We start from the raw sequence: 23,541 nt of genomic DNA, 5'->3' as shown, positions 1-23,541 counted from the left end.
CGAGGTCAATAGAGAGTGATAGGAATAACGTGCTTTGGTAAGGTTGTTTTTTTGGCGTACATGGCCATGGTGGTCAACTGTACCGCAGAAATGGAATGTAAATCACAGAGGATAGATGTTGTGGTGGCAGCTGCAGAGAAGTACTTGGGTGTACAAGATTGTACTGCAGAAGAGTTACAAGGTGTTTTGAACGACAGTGTCCCATACTCCCAGGCTGCTGGCCAGGTGCAGGATTAGATAGGACCAAAGTAGTGGAATAGTGATGATAGTTGGTAGGATAATTTTTTCATAAAGTGTAATGAATAGATACTACAGCATAGTAGGCTGATACACAGCCAATACAGTAGATGGCGGCATGCACCTAGAACATTTGTTTGCGGACCGCCATAATACCAAAAAAGAAGAAGATAACGTCATCTTCCAGCGTCCGTTCAAATCAGTGATAGCGGTACCCTACCTGAATTTGAAAAGGGGCATATTAATCCCATTACTGTTAAACTAGACAAACAGTTTGAGATGATAGACATGATTGAGAAGGAGGATTCTATCATTAGCGAGGAAGAAGCTGCTCAGTATGACCGGCAGATCCGACTATGGGGCCTGGATGCACAAAAGAGGTAGTTTTTGCTAACCATCTAGCTAGCTTGAATCCGATTTGTTCGTTCTGGGTTCAAATGGGGTCCCACAGCAAGAATGGATTGTAAAACACTCAAAATGTTGATGTTTACATAATTTATCAATCTGCACGAGGCATGCATATTTTGTCTTTACGGCTTTCTACTCGTTATTGTATGATGGCGCTACATAGCTAATTAAGGTTTTTGCCATCTGCTTCTGTTCCAGACTGCGGGGGTCTCGTGTGCTCCTGGTGGGGCTCAGGGGCCTGGGGGCTGAGGTGGCCAAAAATCTCATCCTGGCTGGAGTGAAGGGGCTGACCATGCTGGACCACGAACTGGTATTGACCACAAACACAAAGGGGGAGGGGGTTGTAACAGAGTTAGGTCAGAACAGAGGTAACCTAAAGTAGCAGGTGTAAAATAAACACCTGAAACTAGATCCACTATATACTGGTCTTGAAGAGAAGGGAAAAAAAACTTTTGGTGGAGGTATTCTTTTTCACTCTCCAACCAATCCAGTAAATGTGGGGGAGGAGTTCAGATGGAGTTTTGCCTTGTTAACGTCTAATAGCGGAAGTAGCGTCACAGGCTCTTTCCGTTCTTGGGGACTCGGCAGAGGCTAGGTGAGAGGGAACCTTCCCAAGTAGGCTAATGGTTGGATAAACACTGAGAAAATTGCAGGACAGTATAAATGAATGCTACAAATGACTAACTATGTCTGTTCCTTTGCTTCCCAGGTGACGGAGGAGTCATGCCGAGCCCAGTTCCTGATTCCAGTGAACAATCAGGGCCAGAATCGAGCCCAGGCCTCCCTGGAGCGTGCCCAGTACCTCAACCCCATGGTAGAGGTGAAGGCAGACACAGACAGGGTGGAGACCAAACCAGACGAATTCTTCCTACAATTTGAGGCAGTGAGTACGGTAGTGCAGGACCGGTCTATTTTCAAGATTACTTTTGTGCATCTTTTTTAATTTTTTATTTGACCTTAAATGGCCTCTAGGTGTTGCATTTACACCATACTTCATACCACATTTTTTGTCACATACACATATTTAGCAGATGTGTAGCGAAATGCTTGTGTTCCTAGCTCCAACAGTGCAGTAGTATCTTAACAATTCACAACAATACACAAATCTAAAAGTAAAATAATGGAATTAAAAATATATAAATATTAGGATGAGCAATTTCAGAGTGGCATTGATTAAATACAGTGGAATAGAATACAGTATATACATATGAGATGCGTAAAGCAGTATGTACACATTATTAAAGTGACTAGTGTTCCAATATTAAAGTGGCAAGGGCTTTTATGTATATAGGGCAGCAGCCTCTAAGGTGCAGGGTTGAGTAGCCGGGTGGTACCCTTGAGGTAGAAGCTGTTTTTCAGTATCTCGGTCCCAGCTTTGATGCACCTGTACTGACCTCGCCTTCTGGATGGTAGTGGGGTGCACATGCCGTTGGTCGTGGTGGTTGATGTCCTTGATGATCTTTTTGGTACTTCTTGTGACATCGGTTGCTGTAGGTGTCCTGGTGGGCAGGCAGTGTGCCCCCAGTGATGCGTTAGGCAGACCGTACCACACTCTGCAGCAGACCAATGCCAGTGTAGCACCTGTTTTGCGCATATGTTTTTTTTGAAGCCCTTTATCTGCTTCCCCAGACTCCGATGAACTCATGGACGTCATCAACTTTTATGTAACTGCATCCAATATGAAGGAAGTTCGATGCTAAATAGCATTACCTCCTCCCTAGCATGCTAGCAGTTACCATAGACTACCAGTAATTGCGCTAATGCTATTTAGCAACTTCCTTCAAACATAAAAATGGTATCAACAAGTTCATCTGACTGGAAGTAGATAAAGGGCTTCATAATATGATGCATATAAATATAATTTATACACTGACAGAGTGAGGGAATTGACAAGTGCCAGTAGGGGAAAAGAATAGCATAAACATTAAAGACCCTTGAGTTTGGAGATAAATGCATTTATGTCTGTACAGCTAACAAGTAGAAACTTAGCTTTCCTGTGGCGTTGGTTCCAGACATACTGCAAAGGAAGCTGTCTGAAGTGCTCTGCTCTGAATCATGTAGTGGGGCGGGGGTTTGAAGAGACTCCTCATCAGATGCTCAGGGATTTTCAAAGCGCAAACGAGCCACTTCCCTAGTCTGACTGTGGTGGAGAAACGGCAGAAGCGTCCCGGGGGGAGTGCTAATGGAAGTTCAGGAGGAGGGGGAGGCGGAGTGGGCTGTGCTGTAGACTGGTAGACTCTTTTATCTGCTAGCTACGGATCTGTCTTGTCTGTGTGGTGTAGCACTGGGAAACTGAAACTGGTTGGAATTTGCTGCAATACATGACAAGAGGCTGCTATTTTTAGTCACTGTGTTTTGGACTGAGGGATTGACATGTCTGGATTATAACTTCGATCCTGTTAGAGTTTGCAGGTGTTTTTCTCTTATAGAGATAATTTGAGGCAACAATTCACACCCACAACAAACAAACACATTCTTGTTTACTTCACTCACCATACTGGTATACTCTCCCAATTCTCACTCATGTACTCTCATTGAGTCACTCATAACCACTCATTCTCTGCATGTCTATCACTTCACTTCTCCCTTCACCTCCTACCAGACCAATTCTTCGTTGTTAGGTTCCATTGTACAGATAAGCTATATACCCCCCCCCTTTCTTCGCTTCCTTCTTTCCTCTCCCTCATGTCTCAAACAATCCATCTCAGTGTCCCTCTTCACAAAGCCCTTGCCGGAGGCCATCGGGAGGAGGCGCCCAAGCTGCACGCCTCCTTCAAAGGGAAGAGACAGTACGGCTGGCCAGGCTGTTAAAAAGCCCTGTCCCCTCCGGTCTGCCAGTGCCAGCAATCTCAGTTCCCATTGCCAATCCACTCTAATGAACTACACCAGCAGCAGTAGCCCAACATGTCCAGCCAGGGTCTCTCAGTGTTTGTTGCCAGTGCCACAACAGAGGGCTTGCCTTTTTGAAGGTGGCAACTAAAGCCAATAGGACTTCCATAGTAGTCTGTAAGGGTTCTCCTTCCCCCATAAGACCTCCTTCCTATAGAGTTGAGGTGTGGTTTAAGGAAGATTTCCGGTCCATTTTTCAATCATCAAGCATGCACCCAGCATTGATGATTTATCTATCAATCTTCAAATCAAATTTTTATTGGTCACATACACATGGTTAGCAGATGTTATTGGTCACATACACATGGTTAGCAGATGTTATTGCGAGTGTAGTGAAATGCTTATTCTTCTAGATCCGACAATGTAGCAGTAGCTAACAGGTAATATCAACAATTCCACCACAAAACCTAATATCTAACCAATTCCACAACAAAACCTAATATCTAACAAATTCCACAACAACACCTAATGCACACAATCTAGTAAAGAAATGGGATAAGAATATATGAGTATAAAATATATGGGTGAGCAGTGACAGAGCGGCTAAGATGCAATAGATAGTAAAGAATAGTGAAGGAAACAGTATACAGCATATACATATGAGATATGTAAATGTTTTTATAGTGGTATTGTTAAAGTGCTAGTGGTGGCTCTGTGCTAGTGGTGGCTGTCTAACTATCTGTTGACCTTGAGATAGAAACTGTTTTTCAATCTGTCTGTCCCAGCTTTGATGCACCTGTACTGACTTTGCCTTCTGGATGGAAGCGGGGTGAACAGGTAGTGGCTCGGGTGGTTGTTGTCCTTGATGATCTTTTTGGCATTCCTGTGATATCAGGTGTTGTCGGTGTCCCGACAGGATGCTCTCAATTGTGCACCTGTAGAAGTTAGAGCAGAGGTGGGCAAACTTTTTGACTCGCGGGCCACAATGGGTTCTAAAATTTGACAGAGGGGCCAGGCCAGGAGCATTTGGAGGGAGTGTTTGGGCCGGATATACTAAAGCATTAAATGTAGTGTGTGCAAACCTCATAGCACAGTAAGAACACTACAACCCAATTTATTAACTGTCTTTCAAATGTGAAAAATAGCCCTTATCAAATGTAAATAGATTAAAATAACATACGCACTGTGATTTATCAAGATTGCGTCTGTTTTTAATAAGTTTCAATCGAAGGTGCAAAGTTAAAGAAATCAACATTTATTGAAAAATGGAATCACTTTCAACATTCAAAACATATTATTACACAACGAAATACTCAAGCTCAATAATATCTACTTGTGTTAAACTCCGCAAAATCATGGATGGATTGTCCTGACCGCGCGCTCTACAAACTCGCCACGGACGCCCTCGCCTTCACGCGCAAACAGTACACGTGTATCGTTGCCAAGCACACAGACATAGGCTGTATTAAATATCCTACCTGCAGCTGAAAATTTAAATTTAAATTAAGAGCGATGTGCGGCGTGTTAATTAAGCTACTGTACCGCTGCTGTGCGTAAATGCGCATTGCTCTTAATTAAAAGACGCACTTCCAAACTTTCCATATGCATTTTTTCATAACACAGCAGAAAAAATCAAAAGCTCCTCCGTTATCTCAAAACTGTCGTTAATCCCTCGGATAAAAAAATTAGGAGCTGAGCAGTGTATTTTATGTCGTTACTTTCATCCAGTGCTAGTGAATATAACTTAAAGGACTCCGCCTTTTTGTTTAACTCGCTGACTATATCTTCGTCAATCAGTTCCACGCGGCGAGTCACTGTCCTGCGTGCTAAACTGATTTTTTCAAACTTGGCTTTGCTCTCCGGACACAAGAGACCTGCTGTCTCTACCATGCACTCTTTCAAAAACTCGCCTTCGGAGAAAGGCTTGCTAGCCTTTGCTAATTTGAATGCCAGCAAATAACTTGCCTTGGTACTTGACTCTTGAATTGCAGTTTGTCGGTGAAAAAAGTTCTGTTGACTCTGTAAATTAGCTGCCAACCTCTGAGCAGTAGCCGCCCGTTCTTGTGTTGACTGCTTGCTAGCATAGTTTGCATGCTTCGTGGCAAAGTGACGGCTGATATTGTACTCTTTGAAAACCGCAACAGCTTCTTGGCATATCATACATACAGCCGTTGATCGGACTTCAGTGAAGAAGTATTTTGTTGTCCACTCCTTATTAAACACTCGGCATTCGCTGTCCACTTTCCTTCTCTTTGGTCCGCTCATTTTCACAGAAGGGCTTAATGGTGACGTGAAACGAAGTGAAAATTAAAGTGAAATAAAGAGAAATACGCGCCACTCCAACAACGGTCAATGTGTTTTGAGTGCGCCATCTATTGGGGAAATGTGGGCATTGCAGGGAAAGGGGGAAAAAATGAGGTTTTTACTATAATTTGGACCAGTTCGGCGGGCCGGATTAAAAAGCCTAACGGGCCGTATGTGGCCCGCGGGCCGTAGTTTGCCCATGTCTGAGTTAGAGGGTTTTCGTTGACAAGCCACATTTTTTTTAGCCTCCTGGGGTTGAGGAGGCGCTGCTGTGCCGCCTTCACCACACTGTCTGTGTGCGTGGAGTATTTCAGTTTGTCGGTGATATGTACACCGAGGAACTTAAAACTTTCCAACTTCTCCACTGCTGTCCCAACCATGTGGATAGGGGGGGTACTCCCTTTGCTGTTTCCTGAAGTCCACGATCATCTCTTTTTGTTTTGCTGTCATTGAGTGAGAGGTTATTTTCCTGACACCACAGTCCGAGGGTCCTCACCTCCTCCCTATAGGCTGTCTTGTTGTTGTTGGTAATCAAGCCTACCACTGTAGTGTCGTCTGCAAACTTGATGATTGAGTTTGAGGCGTGCATGGCCCCGCAGTCATGGGTGAACATGGAGTACAGGAGAGGGCTGAGAACTCACCCTTGTGGGGCCCCAGTGTTGAGGATCACGGAGTGGAGGTGTTGTTGCCAACCTTCACCACATGGGGCGGCCCGTCAGGAAGTCCGGGGCCTAGTTGCACAGGGCGGGGTCGAGACCCAGGCTCTCAAGCTTAATGATGAGTTTGGAGGGTACTATGGTGTTGAATGCTGAGCTGTAGTCAATGAACAGCATTCTTACATAGGTATTCCTCTATCCAGGTGGATAGGGCAGTGTGATGGCGATTGCATCATCTGTGGACCTATTGGGGCGGTAAGCAAATTGGACTGGGTCTAGGGTGACGGGTAGGGTGGCGGTGACGTGATCCTTGACTAGTCTCTCAAAGCACTTCATGACGACAGAAGTGAGTGCTACGGTGCGATAGTGATTTATTTCCGTTACTTTAGCTTTCTTGGGAACAGTAACAATGGTGGCCATCTTGAAGTATGTGGAGACCGCAGACTGGGATAGGGATTGATTGAATATGTCCATAAACACACCAGCCAGATGGTCTGCACATGTTCTGAGGATGCGCCTTGGCATGCCGTCTGGGCTGGCAGCCTTGCGAGGGTGAACACGTTTAAATGTTTTACTCATGTCGTCCAAGGAGGAGGAGAGCCCACAGTCTTTGGTAGCGGGCCGTGTCGGTGGCACTGTATTGTCCTCAAAGCGCAAAGAAGTTGTTTAATTTGTCTGGGAGCAAGATGTCGATATCCGCGACGGGGCTGATTTTCTTTTTGTAATCCGTGATTGTCTGTAGACCCTTGTGTTTGAGCCGTTGAATTGCGTCTTCAATTTGTTTCTGTACTGATGCTTTGCTTGTTTGATTGCCTTTACGGAGGGAATAACTACACTGTTTGTATTCGGCTACGTTTCCACTCACCTTGCCATGATTTAAATACGGTGGCATGTGCTTTCAGTTTTGCACGAACGCTGCCATCAATCCACGGTTTCTGGTTAGGGAAGGTTTTAATAGTTACAACATCTTCTATACACTTCCTTTAAACTCGCTCACCGAGTTAGCATATACGTCAATGTTATTGGTCAGACCAGCATCGGATAGACCTAAGCACAGGTGCTTCCTGTTTTAGTTTCTGCCTATAGGAGGGGATCAACACGATGGAGTCATGGTCAGATTTACCAAAAGGAGGGCGAAGGAGGGCCTTGTATGCATCGCAGAAGTTAGAGTAGCAGTGGTTGAGTGTGTTGCTCGCTTGTGTACTACAATCGATATGCTGATATAATTTAGGCAGCCTTGTTCTCAGATTAGCTTTGTTAATCCCCAGCTACAATAAATTCAGGCTCAGGATATATGGTTTCCAGTTTGCATCAAGTCCAGTGCAGTTCCTTGATGACCGTCTTGGTATCCACATGCGGGGGATATACACTGCTGTGACGATAAACAAGGAGAGTTCTCTTGGGAGATAATACGGTCTGCATTTGATTGTGAGGAATTCTAGGTCAGGTGAACAAAAGGACTTGAGTTCTTGTATGTTGTTACAATTACACCATGAGTTGTTAATCATGAAACACACACCCTTCATCTTACTAGAGAGATGTTTGTTCCTGTCGGCGCGATGCACTGAAAATCCCGTTGGCTGTACGGACTCCGACAGCATGTCCCCAGCTAGCCATGTGTAACGGTGTTCGTTTGTCGAAAGCGAGTCGGACCAAAATGCAGCGTGGTGGTTACTCATGATCTTTAATGAAGGATCGCGATACATGAAATAACTGTATATATACAAAAACAACAAACGGAACGTAAAACCTAATACAGCCTGTCTGGTGAACACTAACATGGAGACAGGAACAATCACCCACGAAATACACAGTGAAACCCAGGCTACCTAAATATGGTTCCCAATCAGAGACAAAGAGAATCACCTGACTCTGATTGAGAACCGCCTCAGGCAGTCAAACCTATGCTACACCCCTACTCGGCCGCAATCCCAATGCCTACGAAACCCCAATACGAAACACAACATTTTAAACCCATGTCACACCCTGGCCTGACCAAATATATAACGAAAACACAAAATACTATGACCAAGGCGTGACAGAACCCCCCCCCCTAAGGATGCGGACTCCCGGACGCACCTCACAACCATAGGGAGGGTCCGGGTGGGCGTCTGTCCATGGTGGCGGCTCCGGTTCGGGACGTGGACCCCACTCCATTAATGTCATAGTTCCTCCCCTTCGCGTCCTGGGATAATCCACCCTCGCCGCCGACCATGGCCTAATAGTCCTCACCCAGAACCCCACTGAACTGAGGGGCAGCTCGTGACTGAGGGGCAGCTCGTGACTGAGGGGCAGCTCGTGACTGAGGGGCAGCTCGGGACTGAGGGGCAGCTCGGGACTGAGGGGCAGCTCGGGACTGAGGGGCAGCTCGGGACTGAGGGGCAGCTCGGGACTGAGGGGAAGCCCGGGACTGAGGGGAAGCCCGGGACTGAGGGGAAGCCCGGGACTGAGGGGAAGCCCGGGACTGAGGGGAAGCTCAGGCAGGTAGTTGGCTGGCAGGTAGTTGGCTGGCTGGCGGATCTGGAAGATCATGGCTGACTGGCGGATCTAGCTGCTCTGGCTGCTCCATGTAGACTGACAGCTCTGGCTGCTCCATGTAGACTGACAGCTCTGGCTGCTCCATGTAGACTGATAGCTCTGGCCGCTCCATGTAGACTGGCAGCTCTGGCCGCTCCATGTAGACTGGCAGCTCTGGCCGCTCCATGTAGACTGGCAGCTCTGGCCGCTCCATGTAGACTGGCAGCTCTGGCCGCTCCATGTAGACTGGCAGCTCTGGCCGCTCCATGTAGACTGGCAGCTCTGGCCGCTCCATGTAGACTGGCAGCTCTGGCCGCTCCATGCAGACTGGCATCTCTGGCCGCTCCATGCAGACTGGCATCTCTGGCCGCTCCATGCAGACTGGCATCTCTGGCCGCTCCATGCAGACTGACAGCTCAGGCTGCTCCATGCAGGCTGACAGCTCTGGCTGCTCCGGCAGCGCAGGAGAGGAGGAAAACGCTGACTGCGCTGAACAGGCGGGAGACTCCGGCAGCACAGGAGAGGGGGAAAGCGCTGGCTGCGCTGAACAGGCGAGGCGCACTGAAGGCCTGGTGCGTGGTGCTGGAACTGGTGGTACTGGATCGAGGACACGCACAGGAAGCCTGGTGCGGGGAGCTGCCACCGGAGGACTGGTATGTGAAAGTGGCAACGGATGGACTGGACCGTGAAGGTGTACTGGAGAGCCTGTGAGCAGGACTGGCACAGGATGTGCAAGGCTAGGTAGGTACACAGGAGGCCTAGTGCATGAGGCGGGCACATTTTTCAACAGCCGACTAACACGCACCTCAGGACGAGTATGGAGCGCTGACCCAGGTGCCATCAAATCCCCGACACGCTCCGTCGGACGAATCTTGTACCTAAAGCACCAAGCTAGCAACTCCCTCATTACTCTCCACTCCACTTTCCCCATTAACTCCTTCACAGTCTCTGCTTCGCTCACCTCTAACACCGGCTCTGGTTCTGGTCTCCTCCTTGGCTCCTCACGATTAACAAGGAGAGTTGGCTCAGGTCTATCTCCTGACTCTGCCACTCTCCCTCTGAGCCCCCGCCCCCAATACATTTTTGGGGCTGACTCACGGGCTTTCTTCTGCGCCGTCGTGATTGTCTCTCCAACTCCATTCTCCTATAGCCCTCTTCGCACTGCTCCAGTGAATCCCAGGCGGGCTCCGGCACTCTTTCTGGGTCGACCGCCCACCTGTCTTTCTTCCCACGTCGTATAGTCCCGATATTGTAGCTCCTGCTGCCGCTGTTGTTTCTCCTCATACCAGCGTCTCTCAGCTCTTTCCGCCTCCAGTTCTTCTTTGGGGCGGCAATATTCTCCCGGCTGATCCCAGGGTCCTTCTCCGAACAATTCATCCTCCTTTCGCTGCTCCTGCTGTCGCTGCCTGTTACCACGCCACTCGGTCCGTGTGTGGTGGGTGATTCTGTAACGGCCTTCGTTTGTCGAAAGAGAGTCGGACCAAAATGCAGCGTGGTGGTTACTCATGATCTTTAATGAAGGATCGCGATACATGAAATAACTGTATATATACAAAAACAACAAACGGAACGTAAAACCTAATACAGCCTGTCTGGTGAACACTAACACGGAGACAGGAACAATCACCCACGAAATACACAGTGAAACCCAGGCTACCTAAATATGGTTCCCAATCAGAGACAACGAGAATCACCTGACTCTGATTGAGAACCGCCTCAGGCATCTAAACCTATGCTACACCCCTACTCAGCCACAATCCCAATGCCTACAAAACTCCAATACGAAACGCAACATTTTAAACCTATGTCACACCCTGGCCTGACCAAATATATAACGAAAACACAAAATACTATGACCAAGGCGTGACACCATGTCTCCGTGAAACGGAGTATGTTACAATCCCGGATATCTCTTTGGAAAGCAACTCTTGCCCTAATTTCATTGACTTTGTTAACTAGGGACTAGACATTAGTGAGTAATATACTCTGAAGCGGTGGGTGGTGTGCGCGCATCCGAAGCCTCACTAGAAGACCGCTCCGGCACCCTCTCCTCCGATGGTGTTGCTTTGGGTTGGCCTCTAGAATCAGTTCAAATGACCTGGGAGGTGCAGACAAAGGATCCGCTTTGGGAAAGTCGTATTCCTGGTCATAGTGCTGGTAAGTTGACGTCTCTCTGATATCCAATAGTTCCTACCGGCTGTATGTAATAACACTTAAGGTTTTCTGGGCTTGCAATGTAATAAATAATACTTTAAATACTGAAGTACTTGAAGCGAAGTTGCCATCTCTATCAGCGCCATCTTGCGTTAGATGAGGGCAGCAATTTAAAACAACTTCAAACATACAGTCACACATCATTAAGCTGCCCTTGGAAAAACACTGGTGTGTGTAGTCAACTCGATGCTGGCACTTCCCAACATAGTGGTACTTTGTGTTCTGGGAGGGAACAGCATGTACCACTCACCCATGTCAGCGATGCCACAGACAGATGCCCGTCAGCTGCCAGACAGCCCCTTATCTCTAGCCAAGTGTGGAGTGTGCTGGGTTTGGTCTAAAGGATAAGATGGACCCAGCCCAAGGGTCAGTTGTTTATTAAGGCCCTCCAACTGCTCTTAAATGCAAGTTAAACTAAATGCATGCTCATCAACCGATCGCTGCCCGCACCTGCCCGCCCGTCCAGCATCACTACTCTGGATGGTTCTGACCTAGAATATGTGGACGACGACAAATACCTAGGTGTCTGGTTAGACTGTAAACTCTCCTTCCAGACTCACATTAAGCATCTCCAATCCAAAATTAAATCTAGAATCGGCTTCCTATTTCGCAACAAAGCATCCTGCACTCATGCTGCCAAACAAGCCCTCGTAAAACTGACTATCCTACCGATCCTTGACTTTGGTGATGTAATTTACAAATTAGCCTCCCAGCACTCTTATCAACAAATTGGATGCAGTCTATCACAGTGCCATCCGTTTTGTCACCAAAGCCCTATATACTACCCACGACTGCGACCTGTACACTCTCGTTGGCTGGCCCGCGCTTCATACTCGTCGCCAAACCCACTGGCTCCAGGTCATTTACAAGTCTTGCTAGGTAAAGCCCCCCCCCCACCTTATCTCAGTTCTCTGGTCACCATAGCAGCACCCACCTGCAGCACGTGCTCCAGCAGGTTTATTTCACTGATCACCCCCAAAGCCAATTTCTCTTTTGTCTGTTTTTCCTTCCAGTTCTCTGCTGCCAATGAATGGAACAAACTGCAAAAATCTCTGAAGCTGGAAAATCTTATTTCCTTCACTAACTTCAAGCACCAGCTGTCAGAGCAGCTCACAGATCATTGCACCTGTACATAGCCCATCTGTAAATAGCCCATCCAACTACCTCATACCTCATCCCCATATGTATTTTGCTCCGTTGCAACCCAGTATCTCTACTTGCACATTCATCTTCTGCACATCTGTCACTCCAGTGTTTAATTGCTATATCATAATTACCTTGCCTCTATGGCCTATTTTATTGCCTTACCTCTCTTATCTTGCCTCATTTGCACACACTGTATATATACTTTTTCACAACTGTATTATTGACTGTATGTTTGTTTTACTCCATGTGTAACTGTGTTGTTGTATGTGTCGAACTGCTTTGCTTTATCTTGGCCAGGTCGCAGTTGTAAATGAGAACTTGTTCTCAACTAGCCTACCTGGTTAAATAAATGTTAAATAAATTAAAACAAATTTGTGGACACCCCTTCAAATTAGTGGATGCAGCTATTTCAGCCACACCTGTTGCTGACCGGTATATCAAATTGAACACACAACTGTGCAATCTCTATAGACCAACTTTAGCAGTAGAATAGCCTTACTAAAGAGCTCAGTGACTTTCAACGTTGGACCATCATAGGATGCCACCTTTCCAATTAGTCAGTTCCTCAAATTTCTGCCCTGCTAGTGCTGCCCGGTCAACGGTAAGTGCTGTTATTGTGAAGTGGAAAGGTCTAGGAGCAACAATGGCTCAGCCGTAAAGTGGCACACAAGCTCACAGAATGTGACCGCTGAAGCGCATAGTGCGTAAAAATCGTCTGTCCTCAGTTGCAACACTCTACCAAGTTCCAAACTGCCTCTGGAAGCAATGTCAGCACAAGAACTGTTCTTGGGAGCTTCATGAAGTGGGTTTCCATGGCCAAGCAGACACATACAAGCCTAAGATCACCATGCGCAATGCCAAGCGTCGGCTGGAGTGGTGTAAAGCTCGCCGCCATTGGACTTTGGAGCAGTGGAAATGCGTTCTCTGGAGTGATGAATCGCTGACAAATCCGGGTTTGGCAGATGCCAGGAGAACGCTACCTGCCCCAATGCATAGTACCTACTATAAAGTTTGGTGGGGGAGGAATAATGATCTAGGGCTGTTTTTCATGGTTCTGGCTTGGCCCCTTAGTTCCAGTGAGGGGATTCTTAACCGTACAGCAGACAATTACATTCTAGTTGATCCTGTGTTTCCAATTTTTTGGGCAACAGTTTGGGGAAGGCCCTTTCCTGTTTCAGCATGACAATGCCCCCTTGCACAAAGCGAGGTTCATACAGAAAGGGTTTGTTGAGATTGGTGTGGAAGAACTTGACTGGCCTGCACAGAGCCCTGACCCCATCAAAACACCTTTTGGGATGAATTGGAATCTGAATGTGAGACAGGCCTAATCGCCCAACATCAGTGCCTGACCTGAATAATGCTCTTGTGGCTGGAGTCCCCGCAGCAATATTCCAGCATCTAGTAGAAAGCCTTCCCAGAAGAGTGGAGGCTGTTATAACAGCAAAGGGGGGACCAACTCCATATTAATGTCCATTATTTTGGAATTAGATGTTTGACGAGCAGGTGTCCACATACTTTTGGTCATGTAGTGTAGATAGCACCATGGGAGTTGGAGTTTTAGCTGCTCTCTCTGACTTTGTCCTGTCCTCCCTTGTTCCTCTCAGGTGTGTCTGACCGGCTGCTCCAGAGATCTGATGGTACGCGTGGACCAACTCTGTTTCCAGCACAACATCAAGGTCTTCTGTGGCGACGTCTTCGGTTACCACGGATACATGTTCTCCGACCTTGGCCAGGAGCACAACTATGTTGAGTGAGTGTTGTGTGATTGTCCTGTGTCTAATTTACTTGTCTTGATTATTCAACAGTTATACTTATGCTCATCTGTCCCTTGTTTTGATGCCCCCGTCTAGGGAGAAGCCCAAAGTAGTCAAGCCCAAAACAGAGGAGTCCAATGATGGACCCGAGGCCAAAAAAACAAAGATTGACCCAAATGAGACCACCATGATCAAAAAGGTGAGCATTGTATAATAATATCTCAATTAGCGTTATCCTCCTCCACATCTAATGACGTCATGTTCCTTGGCAATCTCTCTGTCCCAACTGAACAGACGGCCTGCTTCTGCTCCTTGAAAGTGGCTCTGGAAGTGGATTGGACCAATGAGAAGGCCAAGAGCAGCCTGAAGCACACCCCCGTGGACTACTTCCTGCTACACGGTACCTGCTCCTTCCACAAAGCCATTGGATATAAATGTCTATCTGATAAAAGGGAGTTAGATCACTAACTGGCTGCCGTCACGTCTTTTTTCCTCTACACGTGTGTGCCTGCAGCTCCAATGATATCGCCCACCACCATACCCCCCCCCCACCCTCTTGTTTTGGTTGTTGTAGCATTTCACCCTGTTCCTTCTAGTCTGATTTTGTCCCTTAATAGCCTTCACCTGGTTTCATAGACCTTCTTAACATGGCTCTGTTTCCATCACAGGCTCTCCATGGCCAGTGGTGTGTGACTTTAGAACAGAGAAACAAACAGCCACCACCCACGACACTTCATCTGCAAGGCTGCGTACTCTAGCCCCTGTTGTTAGCTAATATTAAAATAACAGCCGGAAAGGAAAGAAGCTGTTCATTTGTTTGTTTTTGTCGTTTTCAGGAGGTGTCTTATAGCATTTGGGTTTCTATAATTATGTCTAGACGTAGTGGTATCTCTCGACCAAACTGCTCTTGAGGAAGTGGTGCTTCCTCTGTTACAGCTCCTCTGTGTATCGGGTTGGGGGTTAGCTTACTGTATGCAACCATAACACCTCTGGAGGAATGGAAGGCAGCACAGGCGTGGGGGGGCACAGGACTGTTTTCCCTCAACTTTGATTTAGTCAATGTAATTTGAATGTGTTGTTTTTGGTTCATCCGTTTGAATCTAATGAAGAATGTTCCAGACTACTCTCTTAAGACAATGTTTACTTTGCACAGATATCTTTGTACACTTACAGGTTGAGATAATTCAATGGGTGAGAGAATATTTAGTTGAGGGTGATGATGGTGATTTATGCATTTCTTTTATTTATTTATTTTGCAAGCGTGCGTGCGAGGTGTCATTCTACTGGAAATAGCCGTGGGCGGACTGGGCTCCATGATGTGTTTGATGGACAGCTAAAGAGAGGAAGTTATGACACCTGTTTTAACACTGAGGGGGCGAGTAGAGCTGCCAGGCTTAAAGGGGGGGTTTAGAACCTAAAACGTCTCCGTTGCAACGGTGCGTCCATCTCTCCCCTTTTTAATTATTTCACTTTTAGTAATATTCCGACTCTAAACCACATCCTGCTCATATTGAGACATCAGCCCATGGTCTCACACAGGATGGGTGTAGTACTAGTGGCGCGTGCTGACAGGACAAGGACATGAGTCATCGATGTCTGATCACGACCTTGTCAAACGGATCAAAAACTGCTCTTCATTCAAAGCCATTATCAGATGAAGAGGTTTGTTGGCGCAACACTTGTGGTGCGTTGATTGCCACTGTCAATCGTCTGTGGTACAACACAGATAAAGATCTGATTGCACACTGTTTCCACAAGATATGTATGTAATTGGAAGCGTTTCCATTTTTTTGTACTTAAAAAAAAAATTGCCAGCCAGTGTCATTCCAGCAAGTGATAGAATCACAACTCCACCAACATTTCCTTAGTAACATATTCTGTGTCGTATGGAAACGCAGCTCAGTATATGAAGCAATGTAACCCATAAAATCAGAGCTTCCTCTGTGTGTCTTCTATGGTTTCCAGCACTTCTCCACCACTCAGTCTATTGTTTTCTCTCCGTTTGTTCCTCTCTTCTTTCCCACAGTACTGCTGAAGTTCCGTACAGACAAAGGTCGCGACCCTCACCCAGAAAGCTTTGAGGCAGATGCCATGCTCCTGAGACAGATCCGGGATGATGTCCTGGAGGCCATGGGACTGAGTAGCGAACTGCTACCTCACGACTTCGTCAGGTGCCCGGCTCAATTCAACCCAGATTTCACCACATGGTGCATCACTTGACAGCCACATATTAAGCTGGACTGTTAGTAATACAGTGCATTCGGAAAGTATTCAGACCCCTTGACTTTTTCCACATTAAGTTACATTACAGCCTTATTCTAAAATGGAATAAATCAATCTACACACAATACCCCATAATGACAAAGCAAAAACTTTTTTTTGCAAGTGTATTAAAAATAAAAACCTTAAATATAACATTTACATAAGTATTTAGACCATTTACTCAGTACTTTGTTAAAGTACCTTTGGCAGCAATTTCAGCCTGGAGTCTTCTTGGGTATGATGCTACAAGCTTGGCACACCTGTATTTGGGGAGTTTCCCCCCATTCTTCTCTGCAGATCCTCTCAAGCTCTGTCAGGTTGGCTGGGGAGTGTTGCTGCGCAGTTATTTTTGGGTCTCTAGAGATGTTCGATCGGGTTCAAGTCCGGGCTCTCACTCAAGGACATTCAGTGACCTATCCCAAAGCCACTCCTGCGTGGTCTTGGCTGTATGCTTAGGGTTGTTGTCCTCTTAGAAGGTGAACCTTCACCCCAGTCTGAGGACCTGAGCGCTCTGGAGCAGGTTTTCATCAAGGATCTCTTTGTACTTTGCTCTGTTCATCTTGCCCTTGATCCTGACTAGTCTCACAGTCCCTGCTGCTGAAAAACATCCCCACAGCATGATGCTGCCACCTCCATGCTTCACCATAGGGATGGTGCAAGGTTTCCTCCAGATGTGGCGCTTGGCATTCAGGCCAAAGAGTTCAATCTTGGTTTCATCAGACCAGATAATCTTGTTTCTCAACGTCTGTCCTTTAGGTGCCTTTTGGCAAACTCCAAGCAGGTTGTCATGTGCCTTTTACTGAGGAGTGGCTTCCGCCTGGCCACTCTACCATAAAGGCCTGATTTGGTGGAGTGCTGCAGAGAGGGTTGTACTTCTGGAAGATTCTCCCATCTCCACAGAGGAACTCTGGAGACAGAGCTCGAGAGTTGACCATCGGGTGACCATCAGGCTCTTGGTCACCTCCCTGACGAAGGCCCTTCTCCCCCAATTGCTCAGTTTGGCCGGGCGGCCAGCTCTATAGGAACAGTCTTGGTGGTTCCAAACTTTTTCAATTTAAGCATGATGGAGGCCACTCTGTTCTTGGGGACCTTCAATGCTGCAGAAATGTTTTGGTAACCTTCCCTAGATCTGTACCTCGACACAATCCTGTCTCAGAGCTCTATGAACAATTCCTTTGACCTCATGGCTTGGTTTTTGCTCTGACATACGCTGTCAACTGTGTAACCTTATATAGACAGGTGTGTGCCTTTCCAAATCATGTCCAATCAATTGAATTTACCACAGGTGGACTCCAAGTTGTAGAAACATATCAAGGATGATCAATGGAAACAGGATGCACCTGAGCTCAATTTCGAGTCTCATAGCAAAGGGTCTGAATACCTATGTAAGTAAGTTTAAAAAATAATAAATTGTTTTCTCTAGTTCATTATGGGGTATTGTGTGTAGTTTGATGAGGGGGAAAAACATTTAATCCATTTCAGAATAAGGCTGTAACGTACCAAAATGTGGAAAAAGTCAAGGGGTCTGAGTACTTTCCGACGGCACTGTAGGTTTGTAGGGGTTTGCCAGTGATGGTAGTTATTAGATGTATCAAAGATCATCTGTAACTGGCTGCTCCATTCTGAGCTATTTCAGTTTTTCCAGAGGTAAGACAATTGTTAATTCATCCTACTGAACTGGAGAGTTTGTTTCTGTTGGTGACACTCACGTTGTTGTTTTGGGTTGTCATCAGCTACTGCTTCTCTGAGATGGCCCCTGTGTGTGCTGTGGTGGGAGGAGTGATGGGACAGGAAGTTGTCAAGGTTGGTTGTCAGTTAGTTTTTTTTGTATTATTGACTTTTCATTAGTTTCTGTGACTTTAAATCATTCTTACTTTTACTGTCCATCCTGGCTCTAAACTAGTGTCGACCACCACACATCACAGACTGTGGTGCAGCTTTCACTGGGGAGAAAGATGCCATGTTATATTTTGGGGAGGTAGAAAGCTAAACACTCGACAGCAGGCCGCTCCACTTGATTCTGGGTCCAATCCAGAAATATCCACTGATATGTTTCAGTCCTGTGGGGCTTTTGGGGAGATTGAGGCAGATGGTGTGGCTGTTTTGGATATGACCTGAGTGTCACAGTCCAACCTATGTTTGAGAGTTGAGGGAACCAGGTGAGAAGAGGTAACGTCAGTCAGTACAGATGACAACCCTCTCAGCAGGATGATGACACTGCGCCAGGCTTGTCTGTCTCCACGATATGACGTAATGATGAAACCGGATGAAACGGCCTGCAACCGGCCCGACGTCTCACTGGGTGAAGTCAAGCGATCACACAACGGACAGTGCACCCGACGCTCACGCAATGGAGCGCACACTAGAGGACACCACGTGCATGGAAAGCTGGTGAATCTCCCAGAGCAAAGCTATCCTTACCTGTGGTTGGCTTAGTTTGAGAGATGGTCAGGTTGTGAGTGTGTGTTGTTGGCTGGTATTAGCGTCTATTTGTTTCTACAGGCTCTTTCCCAGAGAGACGCACCGCACAAGAACTTCTTCTTCTTTGACGGTATGAAGGGCAGCGGGGTGGTGGACTACTTTGGCCCAAAGTGATCGACCATATTCCCACCAGAGGAGGGAGAGGTGTGTGCATGGCAGATTAAGGCCTACACTCGCATGCGCACTACGTTTGGTCATTATCCTTTCCAGTCAGACCATTAATCAATGTGTAAGCGTTCACCTCCAGCTGAACGTTCAACGAGTGTTTCAACAGGCGAAAAGGATTTGTCGTTATACATGTTCTCATTCTTCTATACGCACACACACAACACACAGACGGTTTTTTCAGCACGCCTTCTTTAAGTTCTCTTTTCTTGTTCGCTATTGTCGGACTGTCCGTTTTATGTTTCTAGCACAGAGGTATTTTTACATTTTGTAATAAAACTATTGTGAACAGAATTATTAGCCTTTTGAGGGCTTATTTGGAAATGAAAAGTAGTGACATTTTGAATGACTCAATGGGTGTCTAGCAGTGGGTCATATATGTTCCAATGAGTGGATATATGGCCTCATATGGGTGAAAGAGCAGGTATCAGTTCCCCGCAGCAGCAAAATACAGGGATTTTTCCAGGTGCTTCCAAGACATGCCATGCAGGCCTATCATGAGCATCATAGTTTCCTCTTCAGTCACCAAAACAGGATCTCTCCCTCCATCAGCATTAGGTGGTTGGACAATGTGGAGTTGGTCTGTAGGTATGTATATAGAGGGAGTGGCAACACCCTAGACTGAGTGTATGTACAGTACCAGTGAAGAGTTTGGACACACTTACTCATTCAAGGGTTTTTATTTGTACTATTTTCTACATTGTAGAATAATAGTGAAGACATCAAAACTATGAAATAACAGATATGGAATCAAATCAAAATCAAATTGTATTTGTCACGTGCTGAATACATTACTGTGAAATGCCCTTAACCAACAATGCAGTTCAATAAATAGTTAAGAAAATATTTACTAAATAATGTATCACCAAATGTTTTAAGTTACAAATATATATATATTTGAGATTCTTCAAAGTAGTCACCCTTTGCCTTGATGACAGCTTTGCACACTCTTGGAATTCTCTCAACCAGCTTCAGGAGGTAGTCACGTGAAATGCATTTCAGTTAACAGGTATGCCTTGTTAAATGTTAATTTGTGGAATTTCTTTCCTTCTTAATGTGTTTGAGCCAATCAGTTGTGTTGTGACAAGGTAGGTTTGTATTCAGAAGATGGCCCTATTTGGTAAAAGACCCAAGTCCATATTATGGCAAGAACAGCTCAAATAAGCAGAGAAACAACAGTCCATCATTACTTTAAGACATGCCGATCTTAAAGTGATAAAGAAAAACCCTTAGATGAGTAGGTGTGTCAACTTGTTTGACTGGTACTGTACATCAGATAAATTAGTGGTGAGCTTTTGACATTGACACGTGACTGACGTGTAGACTACTATTCTTTGAATTTAACGACCTTGATAGAAATGACAACCTGTATGGTGAAACGTCAATGTAAATGATGCTTCTTCCCCAAAAAGTATTTTTGTCCTTGACCATAAAACTACATGCAGAGAAGTCTTTTCAAGCCAGAGGCACAAAACAGCATGAAAATCCACATAGTTTATCATGTTTGTTTGAGTGTCTGTTTGTGACGTATTGAAGAGAGAACGGGGAGGGGAAAAGCACCTTGGTGGAAAATAAATGTATTGTTTTTCGCCTGCAGTGGGGATTCATGAAAAGGAAAACAGCCAGAGCCTTGAAATGAAACCATGGCTGATTAAGCCCCATAAGGAGTCACTGCTCTTTTCCAGGGATTAGGAAAATACAGGATTAATTACTGACATCGCTTTAAACCCATCCTTTTAATTAAAGCAAATCTCTTATCTCCCCGACCCCCCCCCATCCCCCACTCAAAAAAAGCTACCCCCCTTCAGCACTGTGGTGTGGTCATTCATTTTGTCAAGACCCCCGACTGAGCAGCAAAGATCCAAGCGGTCATCCCAGACACCAATCACAATTGGGACCTCATTCTGCCACTGACACGGAGGGATTCAATTGGTTCATATGTGGCACAAAGTGCAGGTGAGGTCCTCCGGTCCAGATGTTGTCTGTTGACTCATTCCAACACGTCTTGACTGCGTGTTCAACGGGGGGGGGGGGTCTTATTCATTATAAGTAGGTGTCATTCGTCTTCTTGTTTTGGAAACAATGTGCAATCTAGGCCGTGTTTAGAACTATGAGAACAACAACAAAGCCTTCCAGAATAGAGAGGACATTGCCAACAGTACAACAATCTCCATACAGTCCCACATAATATCATTAGCAGCCAACATCGGAGCATTACACACATACATGTTTTTAAGCTTGCCTTACTGTGTAGTTATTCAAGATGTCTCTGTGCTCATGTTATTTGGTAATCCCCGACGTTCTCCATATACTCTATGTAGTGTTTCTGTTTGTCACGCACCTCCAGTCTAGACCACCACACTGACCATCACACGCTAGCCACAGTTGAAGCACAGCCCCCCATTCATCCACAAGGAGTCAGGTGACTGACTACAAAGAGTCATTGGTGTGATAAGATCTTACCAGTATAATAGAGTAGCAGAAACAGGAGACCAGTGAAAGAACATAACCTGAGATTGTTCTTTAATCCAGGGCCATGAGGATAAAGTACTTGTAAACCAACAAAAGTAATTGTATTATATTAACATTGCGCTGCAAAGGTTCACTCAATTTTATCACAGACAATCATATCATTCTATTAGAATCTTTATTTTAAAGGTCAAACGCAGCTCTTTTTATCTCCATATCAAATCACTTCTGGGTAACAATTAAGTACCTTACTGTAATTATTTTCAATTAAAATGTTCAGAAAGAAACAAATCGCATCTTAGCAAAGAGCAATTTCTCAAGGAAATGTTTTGCTAGAACTGTCTGGGAGTGTTGTGAGTCGGGAGGTGTTATTGGCAAGCAGGTTTGGAACTATTTTTCTTATTGATCTATTAACTAATTAACCGTCTGGTGATGTCACCTGGCAGGCAAAATATCCATTACACTAAAACAGGCAGACATTTGGGCGGTCTTTTTAAAACAGCTCTTAAACTAGAAGGGCATTATCATCATTTTCACAATTTCAGAGTATTATTCCAACCTCATAATGTGGAAATATACATAAAACAGAAAAATCACATTTTTGACTGCACTGGGCCTTTAATAAAAATCATAACCTCTGATAATCTTACTCAAAAATACATGTCAGAACAAGTGAATAGATTTCAAATCTTTATTGTAAAAAAGGAAAGAATCTGTACAAAAAATTCATGTAGAAAGTTCATAATACAAAAAAAGAGTCAAAAATAGCACATTTTCACTGCATGAAACAGAGATTACAAAAAAATGCAGAGCTACTTTACAGTACCTTCAGTAGCGCTGTCCCTCTGTGAGGGAATGCATTGGAGAACGGAACCACAAGAAGTCACATAGTCGCCACAGGAAGTGGACCACGACACAGCACACACCACAGGATGTCATGAGCCAGTCAGGAAATGAACTACACATGCTCAAAACGCTATGGGGACGCCCAGTCACCCACAGAAAAAAAGTGGTTGGGTATTCTCACAGGTTCTTTGCGTACAAGTGTAATTACACTGCAAAAAGGGGCTCTTTAAAAAAAGAAGCCCTGAACTGAAAACAAAGCAGACTGCAGTAATGTTATAAGGCCATAAGTGACACAGTATGGCAACACACAGAAAATAGGATGATCACAGTTGTATCCATCAGAACGTCTGTTTCAGGTTTACATGGCAAGTTGGGACTGTGTTAACCTCTTGGGTTCAAGGTTAAACTGCTGGCTACAGTGAAGGCTCAGTTTCTCCCACTGACATGCAAACGTTCTCAACCGATTTCCATCACTACATTGCTTGTTGTTGTGACCTCTTACTAGACATTTAGACCAACTTTGTTCCTCGTTGTAATGCTTTGGAATGATAGTAAGTTGGTTTACAGAAATGGTATGTGTTTCTTAAGGCCTGCTTTCCTGGACACTTTGAAATAAAACTTGATGTACAAACTGGTTATGGAAAAAGTCATACTACGCCACTTTTAAATGGAATGCCTTGGCAAAGACAGATATCAATGCTCTGACACAGTTGACGGTTCACCCTTCGTGTGACTGAGGATGAACTGACTTGGGTCCAGTTAGTTCAGTCTATTGTCAGATATTTATCTGTCAGCTTTTTCAATCCTCCTTTTATTGGTTCTTGGCTTTTAAATAGATTTTGAAATCATCTTTTATTATGATTGAAAAGTAAACAATAATTTAATTTCATCACACATTTTTTCAAAACAAAACAAAATGCTACAAAACGTGGCTACCGTCACGAGAAATGAAGGTCTTCAGTTTCTTCTCCCAAACTTCAATACATGTATCATACAATTAAGGGCAATTTGATCATCATTTGATCACCTTTAGTAATCATGAAAAGATACAGATCCAAATCATGTTTTAACGAGAAATACCATCTCAAATCCACTGGATTTAAATACACTAACTGCTTCCAACTGTCGGTCCAAAGACAAAAACAACTGCACACATGGCAGATTTCAAACACAAACAGAGAACTTACAATTGAAGTACTTTTAAAGCTCATTGACTCTCATCCAATAATAACAGGTCTTCAGACAGCGAAACA

General features: G+C 45.2%; 1 protein-coding gene across 1 annotated transcript; it reads left to right on the top strand.

Moving 5' to 3' along the window:
- Nucleotides 1-400: 400 nt before the first annotated feature.
- LOC124006413 (SUMO-activating enzyme subunit 1-like) lies at nucleotides 401-19,267 on the top strand. Its single transcript, XM_046316418.1, has 9 exons — nucleotides 401-617; nucleotides 844-955; nucleotides 1,355-1,528; nucleotides 13,916-14,061; nucleotides 14,162-14,264; nucleotides 14,360-14,465; nucleotides 16,092-16,236; nucleotides 18,061-18,130; nucleotides 18,830-19,267. The coding sequence occupies exons 1-9, from the start codon at nucleotides 517-519 to the stop codon at nucleotides 18,920-18,922; spliced, it is 1,050 nt and encodes a 349-aa protein (XP_046172374.1). The 5' UTR covers nucleotides 401-516; the 3' UTR covers nucleotides 18,923-19,267.
- The last annotated feature ends 4,274 nt before the right edge of the window (nucleotides 19,268-23,541 follow it).

This window comes from Oncorhynchus gorbuscha, linkage group LG19 (genome assembly GCF_021184085.1).
Source record: "Oncorhynchus gorbuscha isolate QuinsamMale2020 ecotype Even-year linkage group LG19, OgorEven_v1.0, whole genome shotgun sequence".
Lineage (NCBI taxonomy): Eukaryota > Metazoa > Chordata > Actinopteri > Salmoniformes > Salmonidae > Oncorhynchus > Oncorhynchus gorbuscha.
The sequence above is the reverse complement of the archived record's forward strand: the minus strand, read 5'-3'. Positions and strand labels throughout refer to the sequence as shown.